We start from the raw sequence: 21,558 nt of genomic DNA on the forward strand, positions 1-21,558 counted from the left end.
CCTCCCCAGAAAAGGAGAAGAAAACCAGGGCATTCAAGGAGCCTCCGTCGCGTTTATTAAATCGACATAAAAAAAACATCAAAGGACTATAAAGTCAAGAGTGCAGTGTGGAAAGAAAGGAGCACTGGCACACGAGGAAAGCCCTGGCAGCAATGCCTCTGGCGTGGGCCCCTGGAACTGGAATCCTTGCACTGCCACAGTCATGGTTATTCGTGTGGGCATGAGTGCTGCGCCTGAACTTTTAGTCACTGTTTACATGACATCATGTATCCTCTTAAACTCAGTGACCACTGTTGAGTTCATGATGTGCCTCACCGTTCATAAGCGGCCTGGGAGAGCAGAGAGGTGCACAGGCCCAGATGGGAAGGCATGGCGTGGGGAGAGGTCACTGGGGCAAGGCTCGGCGACGACCTTTGGACTCCGCCAAACCTGTGAGTACTCCACATTTTCTGACTGAGGCTTTGAACACTTCTCATTTACTGACTGCTGAGGAACTCTGGGGCATGAGTCAATCATTTGTTTTTGGGGTGGGCTTGCATTTCCAAGGTTCGCAATAATTGTATTTTAATGTAACCCAAGTGTTATCAATCTGTCCGTTTTAAAGCATTTATCCAAATTAAAAAGAAGTATATATTATATTTTATGTAATGTATGAAGCAGCTTTTCACCGAGGAAGTCCCAACCAAATTCACATATTCTTACTATCGGCCCTTCAGTAATAGCGCTGAGAAAGCCTGCTTCTTGGCGCATGACATGGCCTTATACTTGATAATGCACCTTAGCATTGGGGATTTTCCGCTGCTTGTTAATGCTCCCTGGCTACAGATTGCGGATTTCAATATATTTATTATGCCCAACAAATCCCAATGCAAACTGAATATCTGAATCCAGTGGTAAAAACCTTTAATAATATTGTTTTCTTTTTTTTTTTAATGGCCTGTCCTAGAGAATGGGCAAATAGAAGGGGTTTACCATAAATGAAAACAACTCTGTGACGCACCCAAAGCCTATAGTAATAACATGCTCCCATTCTTAAGCTTTCTTTTTGGCCAGTAGCAGGTTGCCCTTTCGTCGCTTTTTTAGTGCAGTATTTGAGGTGGCATGTGTGCATGCCGTGGTGTCTGCATACTGCCAAATTAAAAGAACGCCCGTTCTTGGTAGTTGCTCTTTTTGTGTTGTGAGTGAAACCGGCTACTTGTGTGCATAGTTTTCTCATGACAGAACCTCGTTTCATGCAGAGATGCAATTGTCAACATGGTATTTTGCTGAAAGTTATTTTTAAAAGTTGTACATCTACTAAGGAAATAATTCTAACTCGGAACAGGGGCCCTAGAGGAACAGGGGAGTGGGCGCAGGAGATTCTTGCATGTGAGGCGGGGAACTGTGTGAGGGGGTGGGCTGCATGAGTCAAGGGTGTATTGTGTCTCTCTCAGTTATAGGTAAATATTGATTGAGCGCCCTATTTTTCCATTAGGTTTTAAACGATGGACGATATGGAGAAAGGTGTGGACACAATTGCTATGATTACTTACCGGTAACCTTTATTACTCCCAGTCCTACTCTTCCTCGGTACAGTACAGACGACCTTCCACTCCCTCCCTGCGGGCAGGGTCCCATGCTACAGCTTGAAAATGGGGAAATGGGGATGCTGGGTAAGTGGGAGGTATTATACCTTAGAGGAAAAGAAAGTGAAGACGGGTCCTGGAACAGAGGCAGGGCCTCAGATGTAAGTACTGTGACAAGGAAGAGGGGCGTGGAGGTAATGCAATGTTATATTGCTTTACATATTACCAACAGGCCTGTGCATTTATAGAAGATGCAGTTAAGCATAAATGCCTTTCATCTTGAAGAACAGATTAGATGGAAAAGCAGGAAGACAGTCTCAATACGTTTAAGGAACTTTCAACAGCTGCCAAGAGGACCCACATCTTGTATGATGTCTTCAATTCGTTCTGGTATTTTTGCCAATTGCACTTGGCATGCTGCCATAACTATAATGGGGGATACTCAAACTACATATGGCATAAGGTAAATTTATACTGACTGACAAGCCAGGACTGCTGGAGGCAGGGCCGCTCTTGGCACCATTAGCCATGGGACATGCCAGCTTGGGGGAGTTTTTCAAGGTCTGCCCTGAGCTGGCGTGATGGGAGAAGGAACGGCAGGTGCCCTATTGAAATTAAATGCATCCTGCTCTCAGGGGTGGGGCGCATTTAATATAATAACAATAGGGCGCTGATGCCTTTGCATCAGCGCCTAATTGAAAAATGTGGTGCCCCCACCACCGGCATGACATGGGGCGTGCGGGGAGGAGGAGGGGTGCCACGTTTTGGCTTGCTGCCTGCTGGCGGTGTCGCACATGAGAGCGGCAGACTTGAATTTCTAGTACTGTAGTGTTTGCCGCAGAGGATTCAATGTCGTTTCATATGATCTTTTCAGTGGCAGTGGTTTAGTGTACCAAAGAACGGTAAGAGTATGCGTAAGAAATATACTTAGGAATGGCATCACGAAAGCAAACTCTACGGTTGAGCTTGTCATCGATTAGAATACTACAGGCCAGGTTTTCAATATAGCCACAGTGAATATGTATGACATAACACGGCATACGATGACTGAGATTATAGATTTATTGTTTGGTTCTTTTAAGAATATAACTGGGTTCAATAAATACTGACCTACATGGTTAAAAACATGTATTTGGTGTCTCTCAACTTCTGCTACCCCTCGTCAGCCTCGATGATCCTACAGTGCTTATTTCCAAGCAACTTTAAGATTTCACACTTTGTGGAGCGTCATATTGATTGGTGAAAATCGGATAACCAGAAGAGCGCTCCAGTTTCCCCTGGCCATGAATGAGGCCATCCAGTCCTGCTTTTCACTTTGGATTTGTCGTTTTTTCTTTCTCATTAGGAATTTAGGAAACTACAAGTCCTAGATGTCCAAGCAAATACAGCCCTGTGGCCTTCTCACGCCTTCAAAAGGAAGCTTGAGAGCTCTGTATTCAGTTGATTCCACATCACAGGGACAGATCTTTTCCAGTACTGGGTTTGCATATCACTTCAATTGAACGCGCAAACCCAATGTGTTGAATTGAAGCAGCTCTACACCTATACCACCCCAGCCTGGAAAGGCCCCTTTCTTGACACAAATGACTCAACGCCCTTGAAGGTGAACACCTAGAAACAGACCCCGCTGACATTATCCAGGCACAGCAGCAAAGCCAGAACTCTCACTTTTCCTCTTGTCAACGGGGTCGGACTGGGCCATAACATTGTCATAACATTGTCTCGGGCACCAATGAAAAAGTGGCCCTAGCTCTAAATGGCTATTCATTCCTTTTGTTACACTGTTTGAATAATAGTTTTTTTTCTAACGTGTGATGCAAATTGTGCTTTTTAAGGAATATGTATTCAGCAACACTGGTCAAAACTACTAGCTGTAAAGTGAAGTAAATCATCAAACGGGCCCACATTGGCCGAAAAAAAGTGTCCCACTTTGACCCAAAAAACTGGTCCATACCGGCATTTTGCATTTTTGGTTCAGCCATGGGCCTATTGCCCTATAGTCCAGTGTTTTCTATGAATTCTGGCACTTGTAGTTTTTCTACATTTACAATGTGAACAAAACTGCAAGTCACATAACTCAAAAGGAATAAAACAGGACTGGATGTCCTTCTCACGCATGTCGAGGGGAAACTGGAGAGTTCTGCCAAGATAACTATACTTTATCGGGGTCTGCAGGGACTTTCATTGCACCAGTCACTGCTCGGTTCGATTTTTTCAAATTTGAGTAAAACATGCAATAATATAGTTCGTTGTGCTTTGCGTTATTGTTGCACTGTCGCCTTGTTTTTCTGGCAGTGGGTGACAAGCTGAAACGTCATCTAACTGCCGATTTCTTTTTCCTGGGTGGAACCCTTTCGCGGCTCACTTTTCGCACCGCCTTCCCACGCCGGCCGCAGTATGCGCCATGACGTCACTGTACGCCGGGCTTTTCAGCAAGTGCGCGGCAGTGCTGTGTTCCTGCAAGGACTGTAGGTGGCAGTGTTGGGAGAGCCTCGCGCTCATCTGACTCATTTGACATTAAGGTAGCATTATTTTGCTGCATATTACAGGCAGGCTGACTCTCGCACTATGACTAATGCGATATTGAGTTTACTAGAAATATCATTTGCTGATCCCAACACATATCACCCACATGAAGTAACACTCTTCTGATAACCGCTGAGGTAAATTGAAGGACATATAAAATGTATCTTGGATTTTTTCCTGGCACCGTTAAGATAACGTATACACAATGGAAAGAGTTGTTTTTGAGTCAAGAAATAGCCTCTCGATCACCCATAACATATACCAGAGTACTGTCACGTCCATGATGTACATATCATATTTCTGACCTAATTATTAGGTACGCCAGTGCTTTACATGGAAAAAACGAAGTGCAGGTAATCAGACATTCCGAGGCAGCGATTTTGGCGACGGCCGTTTCGTCGTGGCACCAGGGACGTCATTTCCCCAAAATGCCAGGTTTAGCGGAAGTGACAACCCACAGCCCTTGGCCCCTGATGACATCACAGGAAGTGATGTCATTTGACCCCACCCCGAAGTGATATCGTGGGAAGCGATGGAACGCACTTTCACCCGTTCACAAAACGGGAAGTAACATCACATAGCATTGTACACTGCGAAAATATGGTTACGATATCACTATAATGTGATGTACATTTCATACAAGAATGGATCGCCATATGTATCGTTAAGATCAGAGCGTATAGGCCCATATTACCAAATTACTGTGAATGCAAGCAGACGTCCATGACCAAATGATAATGATGTGTTATTATATAGCACATACACTTAAGCGCTTTATATAGAAAAAATATACACCCAATATCACTAAATCTGTGTTGGTACTCATTTATGGACCTTGGATGAAAGGCTGAGTTGAGGCCTTTCAGAACAGACTAAGGGCCTCATCACGACTTCGGCGGTAACCCTTAAATCCGGCGGTAGCGCTATTACCGCCGGATTTAAGGGTCTGCCAAAGCAGGACTTCGGCGGATTTCTCCCCAGCTCTGAGCTGGGGGGAAATCCGCCGAAAATTCGCGCTATTACCGCCGGCGGGAAATCCGCCGGGGGTATTAGTGCGAAATTTCCCCATTGAGCCCAATGGGGAATGGGGCATTCCCGAATGGGCTCAATGGGGAATGGGGATTGACATTACCGCCGAACTCGTGATCCGGCGCTATTAGCGCCGGGGAGTTCGGCGGTAGGGCTAATACCGCCCGAGCTAATAGCGTTACCGTTACCGCCCAAGTCGTGATGAGGCCCTAAATCAGTGACTCACCCCCTGAAGTGTGCTTGAAATAAACTTTTAATGAGTCTAGCAATTATTGTATAGAAATCCAGAAAGACACATTATTTGGTATTCCTATTCTTTCTTATTTAGGGCCAGTGCTGAACGTGTTAGACATGTGGCACTCCTGTTCTTATTTTTCTTATTTTTTTTAAAGGGGTCTGAACAAGAAAGCCAGCCACTCCAGACGTAAAGAGCCACATAGTGCTGGCCACAGCCCAGGAGCTTGCATTACAAAAACATTTTTTACAAAACAATTTTTTTTCTTCCAGAGGTCATAAGGGAGACCTCAGAGGTCACAGTTGCGACCTCTGATGACCCCTAAATGACTTCCCTGCGTGGCACCTTGAGCACTGGTCCCTTTTAGGCACACCCTGATGTTTGTAGGCAATGCCCATTGAGCTTCATTTATGTGCCAAAGATCACACACTTTGGTAATGCAGTATATCTGGGATCCATTCACACTTCCAGTTTGTTGTTATGCATTGTGTTAAGAAAATGTTAATAACCATATAAAATGAGTCTTTCTTTCTTTAGTATCAAACTAGCAGATATCATAGCTGTAAATTAAGCTCTAGAAGGGGAGTTGTATTATTGCTCGCTTTCATTGCAGTATAAGAAATTCAGAAAGTAACAAGAGCTGTGTACGAGTTTTCAATCAAAAACGTTTCATCACAACTCCAATTACTTTAACATTTACATATTAGAATAGGCACTGCTAATAAAAAAAGAAATAACCAAAACAAGTAATTTCAGTTTTTCCAAATCTCTGCTCCATCAAGGCACACCAATAGTAAAAGGCTAATCCCACTTAACGACAGAGGTGTAGCCAGGATTGTCTTGCAAGTGGGGCCTGAAGCTAATGTAGTTGAGCCCACCACAGTGACATTACCGCTGCAAATGCTCACACAATGCTGCTGGGTGGGCATTTATAGGTTTTGGGTGGGCCTTGTCTGCTCATCCCCTACCCTGTCTATGCCTCTGCTAAACGAAACAGTGTTCCATGCCTGGTGAGCGGAGAGCACAGTAGTGCATGTTTGTCTCTCCTTTTGTTCTGCAGGGTGGGCCCTGAAGGAGACATTATGGGCACTCGGAGTGGTGCAGAGCGCAGGAGGGAGAGGGTGCGGCTTCCCAAGCAAAGGCTGCAGAAGCTTAGTCATTTAAGTTGCGATAAAGTGAAATAAAATCTTTCATCTTCACCTCGCCCCACAGTTGAGTACCAGTACTCTCTTTCCGGCATTAAGAAGTGCAGGCACTCAAATGTTCAAAAATAAGAAGTGCAGGTACTCGGGCCGGGTAGGACCGGGCTATTTAAAGCACTGTGGCACACGATATCCCATTAACTCTTGTCATACATAATTTATTTAACTTTTCTGTGAAAGACCCATCACTGACACGCAATGTTGCTATGAGTGAGCAAGGAGAAAATTCAGCCTAGAGTGCAATATGGTATAAATGGTTCATATCACAAGTATGTTCGTTTTAATCAGAGTTCTCTAGTTTCCAATGTCCATGCTTGTGAAGGCCAACCAGTTCTGTTTTTTTTCTTTTGGATTTTCGGTCTTGTCGTTTTTTTCTAATATTCTAGATTATTAAGTTATGCATGAACAAGGACACCTTTAAAGCACATACTGCACCAATCATTGCTGGGGGACATTTTGGTATTTAGGGAATATAAGGCACAGGGAGATAAAGTGATTTGGCCAGGATCGCATAATGTCAAATAGTGGCAAGTAGGGAAGCTGAGATTTGAACCCTGGTTTTCTGGTTCGACAGTTTACAATTTAGATTGTAAACTGTCTTGTTCCGTAGAAGCATTATTCAATGCTTTCTGTGTGGTTGTCTTCAAACTACTACACTAGTGCTCTGTTCAATACATTTGATGTGCTAAACACCAACTCAGATGAAAAATCAACATGACAATATATGAGCAATCTCAACGGAAAGAGGTTTGAAAAATTAAATATTCACTTCTGATAAGAAATGGGATGATTTAAACCCTTAAGGCTTCTAAGAAGTGCAGTGGCATTCAAGTTACGCTCATCTCAGCAGCAGCCACGCAACTTGCTGAGCTACACTCCTAGTTTGTGACTCACATCTCGTTACATGGTGGTTGTATCGCGAGGTCTCATCGATCCACCCTGTTCACTCCTGGCAGCTCTTGGCCCAGATCCCACACTCACGCTAGTTCAATATCCGTTGGCATGCCACCTCTTTCTGTCCTATTTTCTATACTTTCCTTCTTATCTGGCACCTTCATGCCTTTTTCTATACCTGTGCCCTTTTCTATAACTCTTGGCCCCCCTACCATCCGTCCCACCGTTCTTGGGACACTTGTAATCTTCTCCATCCTTCTGTCCATTCCTCTTCCTGTCTCCAGTATCCATAGGACTGTGGAGGGTCCGGTGGGGTCTGTTATAAATCACATTGCATAGGGGACCTTTTTCTGCATTTTAATGTTCACCTTCTTTGTCTGATGGAAACTCGGATCTGTCCTGACAATACCACTACTCCCGCCTTTTTTCCTTTCCCCTCTTGCTAATGTTGCCCACTCCCCTCGCCTTCATGGCAAAGGCGGGGGTACATGAATTCTTTCTCACTCTTCTTGGACTCTTGCTTCTCTTCTAGCCTCTCTTCCTACCCTTTCTTCCTTTGAATACCACTTCTCACAGTTTATTTGCCCCTTTCTCATTCTTTATCGACCCGCCTGGCCCGCTCACTACGTTTCTTGCAGATTGTAGTACCTGGGTCGCAGGAATCATCAGCAAACATGCAGGAACCACTCTGACCCAGGGATGGATACAAGGAAAGGTTTACTTTATTGTTGCAGATACAGCTTAGAAGGTAGAGCTGGAGAGTTATGTCGATTCATCCTTATAGTCAGGGTTCCCATCATGCAGCCCCCAACTGACACTCATGGAACGCAGGTTCAATCAGTTCTAGTGCACCTTATTTAGTCTTCCGAATTTTTCTTTCTCTCTTTTCTCCCTCTCATCCATTCTCCTGTCCGTCGCCTTTCCCACTCTTTCTCTCATGCGGCACGACCGTTGCCCATTTGAAATCTCGGCTTTCACTTCTTCCCTCTCTTCGACTCTGGTTTCTCCTGATGATTTCTCTTCCCTCTCACCCGAAGTGGCTTCCTCTCATCTTGATTCTGCCATTGACCTTTCCTGTTCATCTCACTCTTTCACTACCTCTATGAAACCCTCTCATCCTTGTCTTTCTCCTGCTCTTCCTTCTCTTTGTTCCTCCCTCCGGAAGGCCGAGCGCTGCTGGAAGAAGTCTAATGCTCTGAATTACCTTATCTCGGCTCTCCTCTCTTCACTCTTCATATGATTCCCTCTTACTTTCTGGCCAAAACAGTATTTTTCTTGTTGCACCCTCTCCCTTTCACACCACCCTTTTTCAACTACTCAATACTATTCTCTCCCCCAGTCCTGCTGACCCCTCTAGTTCCTCCATTCCCCGGCCACTGACTTTGCAGACTTTTTCACATCAGCAGTCTCAACCCTTTCTTCTTCTCCTTCTCCCATTCTCTTTCATCTTCTCTCCCCTCTTCCTCCTCCTCATTCTCTTCCTCTTCTTCCCTCCCTTCTCCTGCCTCGCTCCCCTTTCCCTTCCCCTACCTATCTATCCTCTTTCTCTCTGTTAACTGATGGCAATATCACTTCTCAAATAGCTCATGCTCATTCTAAGCCCTCTCCCCATGACCCTATTCAATCTGCCTTGATCTCTTCTGTTTATCACCTCGTGTTCCTTATCTCACCTCCTGAATCAATCTTTCCCTCTCTCTTCCATCTTTCCATCCTCCTTCAAGCATGCTGTCATTATTCCCATTCTCAAGAAGCCTACCTTGGGTCCCGCTCTGCCATCCAACTTTCAAACCATCTCTCTCTTGCCTTTTCTATCAAAACATCTTGAGACGGTTGTCTACACACAAATATCCTCCTATCTGCACCTTCACTCTCTTCTTCCCCTTCTTCAATCTGGCTTTCGCTCCCACTCCACAGAATCTACTTCACGTTTCAAATTCATTACTCGTCACAACAAACTATCCTCCATTCTTTTCCTTCTGAATCATCTGCCTCTTTTTATATGGTTAATCATGCTATTCTTCTCTCCTCTCTCCTCTTTTGGTTTCTCTGGCACTGTCCTTAAGTGGTTCAAATCCGATCTTTTTAACTGCTCCTACTCTCTTGGGCTGGCCAACTGTCCTCCTATCGCCCTCTTCTGTTTGGTGTTCCAAAGGGTTCTGTCCTTGGTCTGCTCCTCTTCTCTATTTACACAACGGCCTTCTCAGTGCTCATCAGCTCTTTTAATCTTTCTTGTCATTTCCATGCTGATGACACCCAAATCTTCTTTTCTTTCTTTTCTTTTTCCCCTCTCTCTTCAAGCCACGGTCTCGTCCTGTATTTCTACTGTCAAGGCTTGCGTGGCTTCTCGTTTTCTTTGCCTGAATCCTGCTAAAATGGAGGTCCTCTATTTCCCTCCTGAACCCCCTCTCCCCACTCCTCCTGATATTTACTTTCCTCTCTCCCTTCTTTCCTACTCTATCTCTACTTGGAATCTCTGGATCATCTTCCACCCCTTCCCTTTCTTTCTCTCTTCATATCTCTTCTACAGCTCGTTCTGCCTGTATAATCTTTGACGTGCTCGTCCTTTCCTTTCTTTTCCGGCCACTAAGCTCCTGGTCTGCACTTTAGTCTTTTCTCAGTTCAACTATTGTTCTGTTGTTCTCCTTGGCCTAGCTTTCTGTTACTTAATTGCCCTACTAGCGACCTTCAACTCAGCTCCTCTTTAACTCTTTCAAATCTCTTCCCTTACGTTCCTTGTTTCCTCCCACTCTACTTTCCGCCTCTTTACTCTCTTTTAATCTTTATCTTTTTTAAACATTTTTTTATTGTATTTGGTTAAAATAACCTTTTACAAAATGTCATATACATAATCATCACAAACATATACAAGTTACTTGCAATTCAGTCTTGAAAACTAAAATATCTCATTGCATAAAAACTTTCATTTACAACATTTAAGAATACAAACATTCAAATAAAAACATATAACCATCCTATTTGCGTATATAGACTAACACTTAAAAGTGAAAAAGGAGAGAAGCAAAGGAGAGAGAAAAGAAATAAAAAATAAAAAAAAGAAGGAAATAAATTTTGGCCGGGCAGGAGTTACTCCACAGAATCTAAAGTAGTCCACCTTGCAACCCCCTTTTCCCTCTAATCACTGATGACATCTTCCCACTTTTAGCGAGCATTTTTAGGGGTTTTACCGTCAATCTTCCAGAGATCTTTAGTTTCTTCCCTCCATGGGTTAAACCCACCTAGGTTCACAGCTGCCTTCTTAGACCTCTATGTTATGTTATGTTAATTAGACTTATAACGCGCCAAAGCCCGCGGGCATCCAGGCGCCGAAAGACAGAAGTAATACGGGAGACTAGGTGATTGTCCTAGCAAAACAGAATTGTCTTCAGCTGTTTGAGGAAGGCGAGATGATCATCTATCCTTCGTAGCTGTGGTTGGAGGGCATTCCAGGCTTGAGCACCCTGAACATGGAAAGCCCACCCTAAACCACGAGATCTTTTTATCCGTGGCAGTGCCGACAGGGAGCCTTCAGTGGATCTTAAGCATCTCTTAGGTTGATAGATGTTATTCTTCTCCTTCAGGTATAGAGGAGCATTTCCAAAGATACATTTATTGCATGTAGTAAGCAGTTTGAATTGGATACGAGCTGCCACCGGGAGCCAGTGGAGTTTTTTTCTGGCAGCACTAGTGGGTTCAAAGCTTTTCATCTGGAAGATGATCCGCACGGCTGCATTTTCTATCTTCTGCAACTGTTGGATATCTCTATCTGGCTTCTCCCTAACACCTGGACTGCTGCAATTGTGAGAGCCTGATTTTGGCCTGAGACCAATCTGTCCCAGAACATGTCCGGCAGGAAGCATATCGTTCCCAGCCCAAATCTTCCAAAAAGCACTAGTCTCACCACCAAAGTTCCCTCACATTCCATTTATAGATGTTTTAAGGATTGCTCTTTGGTTTTTTTGCATACATTGCATAAAGCAATCACACTAAAGCCCTGACCTCTTCTGTACAGGATCTCCCCTGTATGAACCATATTCAGGCACACTCTAAAGAATTGTTTCTGCAACTTCCAATTTGGGAATTTTACCAGGTATTTTGCCAATTGACCATGCTTCTTGTCGGCCATGAAAAATTGACTTGGATGCGCTGAAGATCGCATGGTATTAGTTGTGACTATCCAGTCCATTTCTTCCCAGGATTTCTTAACCTTCATTGGATTCTCGATTAGGGTCTGGCTGTTTGTCTTTCTATTTGCCAATCCTCCCTCCACCCATGTGTTCAAACCAGTGAGCATATTCAAGCTTTATCTTCTCTTTCATTTTCTCTGTTTTGTGTTTGATTTGCTAGATGGTGTGAAGGCACCATGAAGTAGAGACAGACAACTGAATAGAGTTTTGGGATATCAACGTGTATTAACTAAAAAAGGAGGGTTGGAAAATGGCCTAACTTGCCCCATGCTAAGCTGGGCTATCCCTACCTAAATAAAATTAATGATAGTCTGTGTCAGTAGGCCCAAAGCAAATGTCTGTCTGTGTCCAAAACCTATACTAGCCCTCACATCTAATGCTATACAAAGTGTAGGGATGTCAGCATCAAATGAGAAGTGTTCAAATAAAAGCTCAGAGCTTCTTCCAGCTCTTGAGTTGAAAAGGAGATTCCCTTCCCCAAAGTTCAAATAGTTCACGTTACAAAAGGGGTTCCATTCCCCAAGCTTTCAAGTCTTTCAATGTTCCAAAATAACACAATTCCAGGGATATTCAAAGTTACAAAATAATACAATTTCTTGGGATAGTTCCCATCTCTTCGGGTTTGGCTATCTTTCACCAATTTATTTATTTGATTCCTCAATTTCAGTTCACACTAATTTTTCTTTATTCAATCACAATGTGGCTTTTCCTTAAGTGGGTGTATTCAGTCTAGGCGCAGTTGTCGGACCACACGGTCCACCCATTACAGGTCACACAACTGACACACCTTACTTGGATCTGCTTCATCAGTGTCTTGCCACAGTTTCAGCTTCACTTTTCTCTATTCGCTTGTTTAGTAGCGTTCACTTGCAAAGATCAACATAGGCTTGCCAGTACACTCTCCAGCTAGGAAACGTATTCACTGTTTCAGGTTTCTTGATAACCAGGAAGTTCTTTCATTAATATGCAATAATATCTGCTTCACACTTGGCAATGCTTGCTTGACTCTTGCCAATTCTGGTTCGCCTTTTGGTAACGTTCATCAAAATCATTCACTTGTGCTTGCTTGTTTGGCTTTGTTTATTAGCATTACTTTTTATGTTTAGTTCATAACCAATTCACCTAACTATAATCAACATTTCCTCTGGTTTTATCACAGTTCATTAAATCACTGTTGTACTTATTTTGAATTTTCCCCAAATTCACTTAAGTAAGGAATTTCCCATAAATACAGTCTCTTTCTCTTATCAGTTTTTCATATATGGTGAATTTCCCACTGAAAACCGTGCCTGTACGGTCTCCTGGGAAGACTCACCGGTTTCGCTTGGCGTGTCTGACGTATGCTGTGGGGCGGCAGCACTGGTTGTGTCTCCGGGAAGCTTTCCCTCTCCTGCTGGTCCTCCCGTGGCTTTGTGGACAGCTTCTCCCACGCCTGCCGGTATAGCCGATGCACCTCACTGCCTCTGTGATTCCACCAGCCCCTTCTCTGCTGAGGTTTGTTCGGCGGTGCTCCTTCGGCTCTCACCCGGCCTCTCCAGATGCCTCTCCGGTTCAGAGGGAAGCACCAGCTTTCCTCTGCAGAGCTTTCTCATGCCGGCCTGCTTTCCACCTTGCTTCCTGCTGCGCTTGCTCTGCATTCCTCTCAAGCTTCTCTGGACTTCTTGGGGTCACGCTTTGACATGGCTGCACTCTCGTTCGCATCTCTCTTCTTCTTCCAGTACTGGTTTTTAAATATCCCGCCAGCGTGATTAGCTACTCGGCAACTAGACTGATCAGGCTTAGTTCTGTAGTCTGTTGTCATTCTTTGCTGCATCTTCCTAGTCCCAGTACCAAAGTGGTGTTTGTGTGTGTAAGAGTCATTAAAGAGAGGATGTATGGCTCTGGTGTCTCTCTCCCTTATTCCAGTACCTGACTGATGTTTACTTTGAGATGATTTATGTAAAAGATAGGGAAGGGACTGGTAATAACCTACACACGCTTGGGCGATATTAGACTCATTAGAAAAGGGAAATGAGGGATACCGTGTGTCACCCAAGGGTGTCTCATCCCCACTCCGCAAGTTTCCTCCAACCAGGTGATCCTCCCTCGCATATCCACTCCCAGGGTCAGGATCCGATAGAGATGGCCTTTACCTGGCCACCTGGGAGAAGACTATGTTGGGGAAATAAGTGAGGACGTCCTCAGATTCCTCATATTGCCCCTGATTATCTCTGCTCTTTACTTTCCTTCTATTCTATTAAGTAGTACTGTGACAAGGAAGAGTGGACTAAGAGTAATGAAGGCTACTAGGAAGTAATAACCGCAAGAACACTACAACATGTTAAGAATCGGCCCATCAGTATGAGTCCCTATAAGCACTCCCCTGCATGTGTGTTATTATAGTAACATGTGTACAGACAACAGTAGGGTGCACAGGGGTAAGGGTGTCCTTTGGCTTCCTCTTGCGCAATTGAATGACCATAAAAAGTCTCATCACTGTTCGCATTATGCTGATCTATGTACTAAATTCAAGGTTAAACTATGGGATCAGGGGTCGCAGGGGCCGCCCCACACCCATAATGGTGGTTATTTTCTATCGGACAGTGCACTCATTGCAGGTGTAAAAGCAAGGTGTTTTGCTTTTATGCCTCATTTTTCTGCTCCAGCTCATTTTGGCACTCAAGCAAGGCACAGGAGAGGCGGGGAGCGACTTTAATATTTCTTGTGTGCTTTCCTCCTCCATCTTGTGTGAGCACTTTGCTTTATGTCTGCGTAAGATTTTCATGCAGGCATAACATTAATGGATTCCTATGCAATCAGCCTCAATTTAGCACCTGCTAACGAGCAGGCGAATTCCATAGGAATCCATTAGTAAACGTCTTCTGCAAAGCGTCATTTGCTGGCGTTTACTTTTTAGCACAATAGAATGTAAAACTGAAGAGTAAAGTCGATTTTTCCTTGTTTTACCCCCCAGTTTTTAAATTCTGCTGAGCGAATGTTGAAAATTGCATGTATGGGACCCAACAGCAAGCACTAAGTGCAACTTTGGTGGTCCGCAGCATGCAATTTGCATTTAATAAAACATGACCTCTAGTGTTTTTACATTCCAAGGGAATCAGTAACAAAAAAAGGAGCGATACAAGGGTCTCCCCCTGTGGCCTCTAAACACTGGGGAAGACCGGCCAAGACACGTACAGTGAGTGCGTGTTGAATGAGAGAAACCTAAGTGCAGGGAATTTGGTGGACCTAGATGGATTTCTGGGGGAGGAAATGTGACACATATACAGGGAATTTCGGGAGTAGGCGTCTTGCCGTTCTCAGATGGATTGTTGCAGGTAGGAAATATGTTGCACCTATATGGTTTTTGGGGGCAGGAAATGTGACGCAATTAGATGGATTGTTGTGGGTAGGAAATGTAATACACTAAGATGGACCTTTGGGGGTAGGAAATATGGATGGATTTGAGTGGGAGTTGAAATGGTGTAATACTCTCTCGCTAGCCTGTCCATTTAGGCAGATTTTTAATGATGATATCCCCAGCACTCTGAAGATCATAGGTCGCACCGGCCAAAGCGCCTGAGGTCCTTTGAGGACAGACCGTTAATTGCATCAAGAAGATGTACTAGGATTGCCACCTCTGTGCTTTGAGATCTGTCAGGATAACCTGCCACTGCTCCAGGGCCTTGGTACTAGACCTGACAGATTCTTGATATTAGTCTGCTTATATGCTTACAATACCTGTAAGGATAGCTATGAGGTTGTACCTAATTAGGCAGGTAGCCTGGCATTGCAACTAGAAGTAAGCACATGCAGGTTAACACATGTGTTAAACTTAGAGCATTTACGCCTTATAATGTTTAGCCCGCCCGTGCCGCTCGGTTATATATCTTGGTAACCCACCATTACACTTATAACTGCTTAAGTTAGTAATTGTAACACACAGTGTTTATATGCCGGTATCCTTGATATCGCACTTAGTAGACTCATTTGGTTAGCGTTTATAGAACTTAGAAGATATATAGTAAGACTATAAAGGTAATCTGTCTATTGCGCTTGGAGAATCCCATTCTCCTATTTTCTATGGTAGCCTGTCTGTCCGCCTAGAAGATGTTCTAGGACAGCCAGTCTATTGCACTTGGTAGGCTTCAGAGGAGCCTGTCCGTAGTGCCTAGAAAAGTCTATGAAGGCAGCAGGCTTTTTCTTCCCCGCAGATGATCGGATGACACATGCGAAATCAAAGATTAAGCTCCATCCGAGCTTCCTGTAAGTATAAACGCACCACTTTGGTAGACACCCGCCGCAGGCACGGCTATCCATCCACACACTTTAGAATGCAGCTATGACTATGACAAATTTGGTCTAGCTGGACAGATAACCATTTTGCAGTGCAACAGCAGACTTGCCTCAACACCTCTGCCATTAGAATACAGCGGCAACCTATGACAAATTGCGGTCTAGCTGGGTACATACGACATCTCCTCCACCCGCTCCCTGCTGTGACTTCCCTCAGCCCCCATCCACATGCCTGACATTTTGGGTTGCTTACTGGAGCCTAGCCAGCCCTCCAAAGTCCTAATTGTGGACAAATCCTTAAACACACCTTCAGCCTCCTCTGAGAACTTTCCCATACCTGGACTTCGGTCACCAAGCGCGTTCCTACCACAAAGCGCTTTGAGGCCATACAAATGGGAAAAGGCGCTATATAAGTGAATAACACAAAACAATATAATACAAGTAGGGAACTCACATCCCAGGCTCCCGGTGAGCCCTTGCTTTCTCAACTGGCACTCCTTTCAACAACACTGTGACTGCTCCCCCTTCTGCACTGTATGTGTGAGTTATGTGGCCCTGGGCCCACGGAAATTGAGTTGTAGCAGAATACTCCTCAATTTAATTATAATGATGAAGATTACTGGGGGTGAGGAAAACATGAGGGGGGAGTTAGTGAGATCTGAGGGGAATCATGATCAGGAGGAGGGAAGGAGATATCATAAATGAGCAAGGAATACTAAGCCCAAGGAACCTAAACGAGTGCACGTGAAACAAGGAACGAGGGCTAAAAAACACTTTGTCAACAGTGAAAGACAGCCATGCCTGTAGGTAAAACGAGGCCGCGAAAGAGAAAGGAAAAGAAAAAGTGAAAGAATAAAGGCAACTACATTTATAAATAATGGCTTTCCAGTACATGGGGGCGCTCCCAGAGAAGAAGAGAAAAAACACATAAAAACACTTGCAAGGCCAGACATGGAAAGCAAGGTGTAGTACATAGCTAATGGAAACAAAGGCGGTGGAAAAAAGCAATGCAGTGAGATGAACTCGACCCAATAAGAATCAGGGGCAGGGTTCGCATGGCCAACGTCCAGGCAGTGCTTGAAATTGACATTTATTTTACTGTCGGATCCCACTTGAGGCAGAGGCTGGTGGGCGGGGCAGGAGTCAGCATGGTCGGGTGTGTGGGGGCGGTCATTCAGAGGATTGGTCTCACCCCTCACCCCCTGTCCCTCATCACATTTGCCTCTCGGAAGATCAATTACGACCACCTAGAAAAATCACCCAAAGGGAGCAGCATTTCCTATCATGTTGCAGGCATGTAATACACGGTCGGTGCACGAAACCTCTGGGTATTAAGCGTGTTTTAAATAACCAATTACAGTTACAATTACATTTTATAAACCTAAAAGCTGTACTTAAAGATTCCTAATTCCCTTTGGAGTACAATATTAACAAGCGAGTTCACAGGCATCCTGATAAGACGCTGGATTGGCCTTGTCTTTAGCTGCTTCACCACCTGATCATAACAACCTCGGTCGAGTCCTGGTTTTGGCAGCATCGACAGCGTTTAAAACCAGTCCAATCGCCCTGGAATAATAAAGGGGGGAAATGGTCGGATCTCAGAACCGGGGAGACTTTTGTTTGCTGAACCCCGGACCCAGAAAAGCTCAGCCCAAATGCCAGCACTGCGTTTTGGGGGGCATTTTACATTTCTAAGTCAAAATGCTTACATTGTCTTTCTTAAGTGGTCCTATAGGACACCAACTTCCTAGCTGGCTGCCTTGGTTCTTCTGTGCAGAGGACATGAAGCATGTCCCTTCAGGAGGCGTATGGCTGCTGATGGTATACGCACCCCCTCATTTTAAATGGACGAATAGGGAAATGTGGACTTAAATGCCAGGCGTAATGCACGCATGCTTCCATTTCCCACTGTGCCCCCTGGAGGTGGAGGACGGGCGTGCAGCAGAGATAAGATCTCTGTCCTACTCACTTTCTCTGCCTCGTGTGAGCACTTGGTTTTATGCCTGCATGAGATTTCCATTCAGGCATAAAACGAATGGATTCCTATGGAATCCGCCGCAGTTTGGCACCTGGTGAAAACCAGAAGGGATCCCGTATGAATCTATTAGTAAACGCTGTCTGCAAAGCATATTTGCAGGCAGCATTTACTTTTCCATGACATGCAGGGAAAATTGAAGAGTACAATTTGTTTACCTCGCTTTCAAACTCAGACTGGCCTATAGGCCCATGGCCGAACCAAAAACGCAAAATGCTTCTGAGGGCCACTTTTTTGGGTCAAAGTGGGTCACTTTTTTGGCCAATGTGGGCCAGTTTGATGAGTTACTTCACTATGCGGCTAGTAGTTTTGACCGGTGTTGCTGAATAAATATTCTTTAAAATGTACAATTTGCATCACATATTATCAAAAACCTCCCCCTTGGGTGCTATTCAAACAGTGTAACAAAAGGAATGAATTCCCATTTGCAACTGTGGGCCACTATTTCGTTGGTGCCCCAGACCCTTTTTTGCCCCCGTCCGACCCTGTTGAGGTGGCAGAACGGGAGCCACACATCAAACTTCTCCGTGCATATTCCCTGCTCCACTGCAAAGAACTAAAAGTGGTGAAACGCGTCAATTCCACATCAATTGTTGAAATCTTTTGGAGAGGATCTTCAATTACACTTTTAAAGTTGAAACAGCCTTTAATTTGCGAAGACTGCTTCTTTAGGGACTATCAGTTATCCATGTAGAAGGTAGCAATTGCTTGCTGGGGACCACCAATGTTAGCACTTTCGTGCTGTGGGGTCCCCTGTGTGTAGTTTTAAAGGTCCATGAGGTGGAGTCAACAAGGAAAGAGTAAAAGCGAGGAGGGTCGGACTGGGGCATACAATTGTCTCGGCACCAACGAAAAAGTCACCCACAGTTGCAAATGGGAATTCATTTTTTAAATTTGTTTTATTTGCATTTGCTTTTCACAAACCTTTACAAATATTACCTTTAATTTTTTAATAAAAATGTGACATAAAATTCAGACATTGTTTTTCCCACATTTTCAAAATAATATGCAAACAATTTAAAATGACAATATAACGAATTCCATGTTTAAAATCAACTACATAACTCATGTACAAACACAAGTATCAAAGCATCCTCCAACAATGCGTGAACATGAGCAAATGTGCAATATCATATTCTTCTTAAGTGATATGTGCAAAATAGTCTGAATTGTTTCACAATTTCAAGCTCATATGTTTACAATTTAAAATTACCATTTCAGGAATGAATTTTTGTTTAAAATCAACCTCACAACTCTTGTAAAAATCTAAAATGATTATACACAAGTAATAAAAAAAATGCAATTCTGAAAGTATCCTGCAGTATTGTGTGCAAAATAAGCAAATGGGCAACATCAAATAGTCCTGAGCTTATATGTGCAAAATAGGCAAGTTTATAAAGATTCCAATTCCCATACCAAATAGATTCACAAGCTCATAAAGTATATTTGACATGTACTTTCCTATAGTTCCAGGGCTGAACTAACATTCAGTTTAAGAATACACTTTTTGATTACTTATTTGTACGGACAATAAGCTTTTGAACATCTCTTCTTTCTAGATTCTTCATTTCAAATTCTATACAATTGAAAAAACAGTAGCCTTAATACTCACACATCAGTTTGTTACATGCCTACATTATTCAGAATAAAACTTCATCTAGTCACATTAACAATTTCACTTTGATTTATTTCATCATTGATTTTCTTCAAGGACCTGGTTAACGCTAAAAAACAGTGATATAGTTTCCAGCCCCATCATTCTTATCCATAATAAATTCATTGAAAATGATAACTCGTCATTTATGAACTTCCCTATTGTAAGCATTCCGACTTCTCTAAAGTGTGGACATGATATCACCAGATGTTTCAAGGTTTCTTTAGACTCTTTACATGCAGAACATCTGCAGCACTGAGTTGTTTGTTTTATCAGTGCATCAGAACCCCAATGTACAATTGTTTCTTGAGTGTGGAATGGGTTTAACTTGAAACGGATGAATAAAGTACAGACTTATTGCATGGAAAGCATCTCAAGTAAGGACATTGGGGACTTCATTTTTTTGAAAATTTAGCATACTCCTTAAACTGATTATATTTGTTTAAATCATCAACAGTTGATATCCAGTCGAGATCCTACAGCTTTTTCTTTACATATCCAGGTCGGACAGTCAGATCCCTATTTACCTGGTTAATCATGGCCCAAATAGATTTGGTATTGTGTCTGCATACGTTTTTTTAAAATAATTTTCTGATTCTCCATGTTATACATGTTAATTTTAAGTTGTTTCATCTTTTTTTTGTAGCACTGAAGAATTACGTTTTTATTTATTTTATATTGCACTTGATTTGTATCAATGTGTCTCAAACCCATCAGCTCTCTATTTTTTTGCATTTTACGATTGCCAATTCTGAGTTGTATCACTACCTCTGAAAAATGGGAATTCATTCCTTTTGTGACGCTGTTTGAATAGTATCCAAGGGTGAGGTTTCTGATAAAATGTGATGCAAATTGTATATTTTAAATAATATTTATTCAGTAACACTGGTCAAACCTATTACCCACATAGTGAAGTAACTCATCAAACTGGTCCACATTGTCCAAAAAAGTGCCCCACTTTGACCCAAAAAACTGGCCCACACAAGCATTTTGTGTTTTTTGTCATGGCCAGAAGAGGCACATTGTAGCACAGTTCCTTTCTCCCATCTGTCCAGGCTCTGCCCGAGATTTGCATACATTCGTGCCTGGACGCCAGCCAGCAGGCCCAATCGGAAAGCAGGAGGGCTCAAGCAGGCCTATTGCAGTCTGCCCACTGGCTTGTCATTCCCAGACGGGCCTATGGCCCCTTCCGAAGTGGGGTTCCCCCCAGCCGGACACAGCAACGGCGTGAAGGCAAGGCCCGATCGTGCCCGATCTGTGCTCAGATGGAGCTGGCGCCAGCTTGCCCTATAGGCCAGTCCGAGCCTGTACCAGGGTCGGACTGGGGCATAAAATTGTCTCGGGCACCAACAAAAAAGTGGCCCTCAGTTACAAATGGGAATTCATTCCTTTTGTGACATTGTTTGAATAGTACCCAAGGGTGAGTTTTTTAAAATTAAAATGTGATGCAATTTGTACATTTTAAAGAATATGTATTCAGCAACACTGGCCAAAACTATTAGCCACATAGTGAAGTAACTCATCAAACTGGCCCACATTGGGCAGAAAAGTGCCCCACTTTGACCCAAACAAACTGGCCCACACAAGTATTTTGTGTTTTTGGTTCGCCCATGGGCCTATTGCCCTATTAGCCAGTCCGAGCATGGGGGGGGTGATCTGTGGAGGGAGGGGAAAGGGAGGGGAGTGGAGCACTTACCTGAATCCCCGGCCACCAGACGGATGCAGCCTCAGATCCAACAACACAGTTCTGCTACAAATCCCCAATGCAAAATGTGTTTCGGCCCCGAAGGGTCCTTCTCAAGGCAGAAGTACTTCAAATGAGGCAGTGTGGCGATTGGGTCCAGGTCAGGTCTTTTAGAATTCGTGGCATGCGTTGCCGTCCGTCAGGTGTTCTGGTAGCTGACGGACGGCAAAACACGGCACAAATTCCAAAAGACCTGACCTGGACCCAATCGCCACACA

At 43.8% G+C, this 21,558-nt stretch overlaps 1 protein-coding gene across 1 annotated transcript in view; it reads left to right on the forward strand.

Annotated features, from left to right (window-relative positions):
- The first annotated feature begins 320 nt into the window (after positions 1-320).
- Positions 321-21,558, forward strand: part of ATF3 (activating transcription factor 3) — a 440,052-nt gene continuing 418,814 nt past the window's right edge. The window contains exon 1 of the mRNA XM_069608533.1: positions 321-431. Coding sequence (XP_069464634.1) covers positions 370-431 — 62 coding nt within the window. The 5' untranslated portion in view covers positions 321-369. The remainder of the gene's footprint in view (positions 432-21,558) is intronic.

The sequence above is a fragment of the Ambystoma mexicanum genome, chromosome 4q, assembly GCF_040938575.1.
Source record: "Ambystoma mexicanum isolate Mex_15411 chromosome 4q, UKY_AmexF1_1, whole genome shotgun sequence".
Classification (NCBI taxonomy): domain Eukaryota; kingdom Metazoa; phylum Chordata; class Amphibia; order Caudata; family Ambystomatidae; genus Ambystoma; species Ambystoma mexicanum.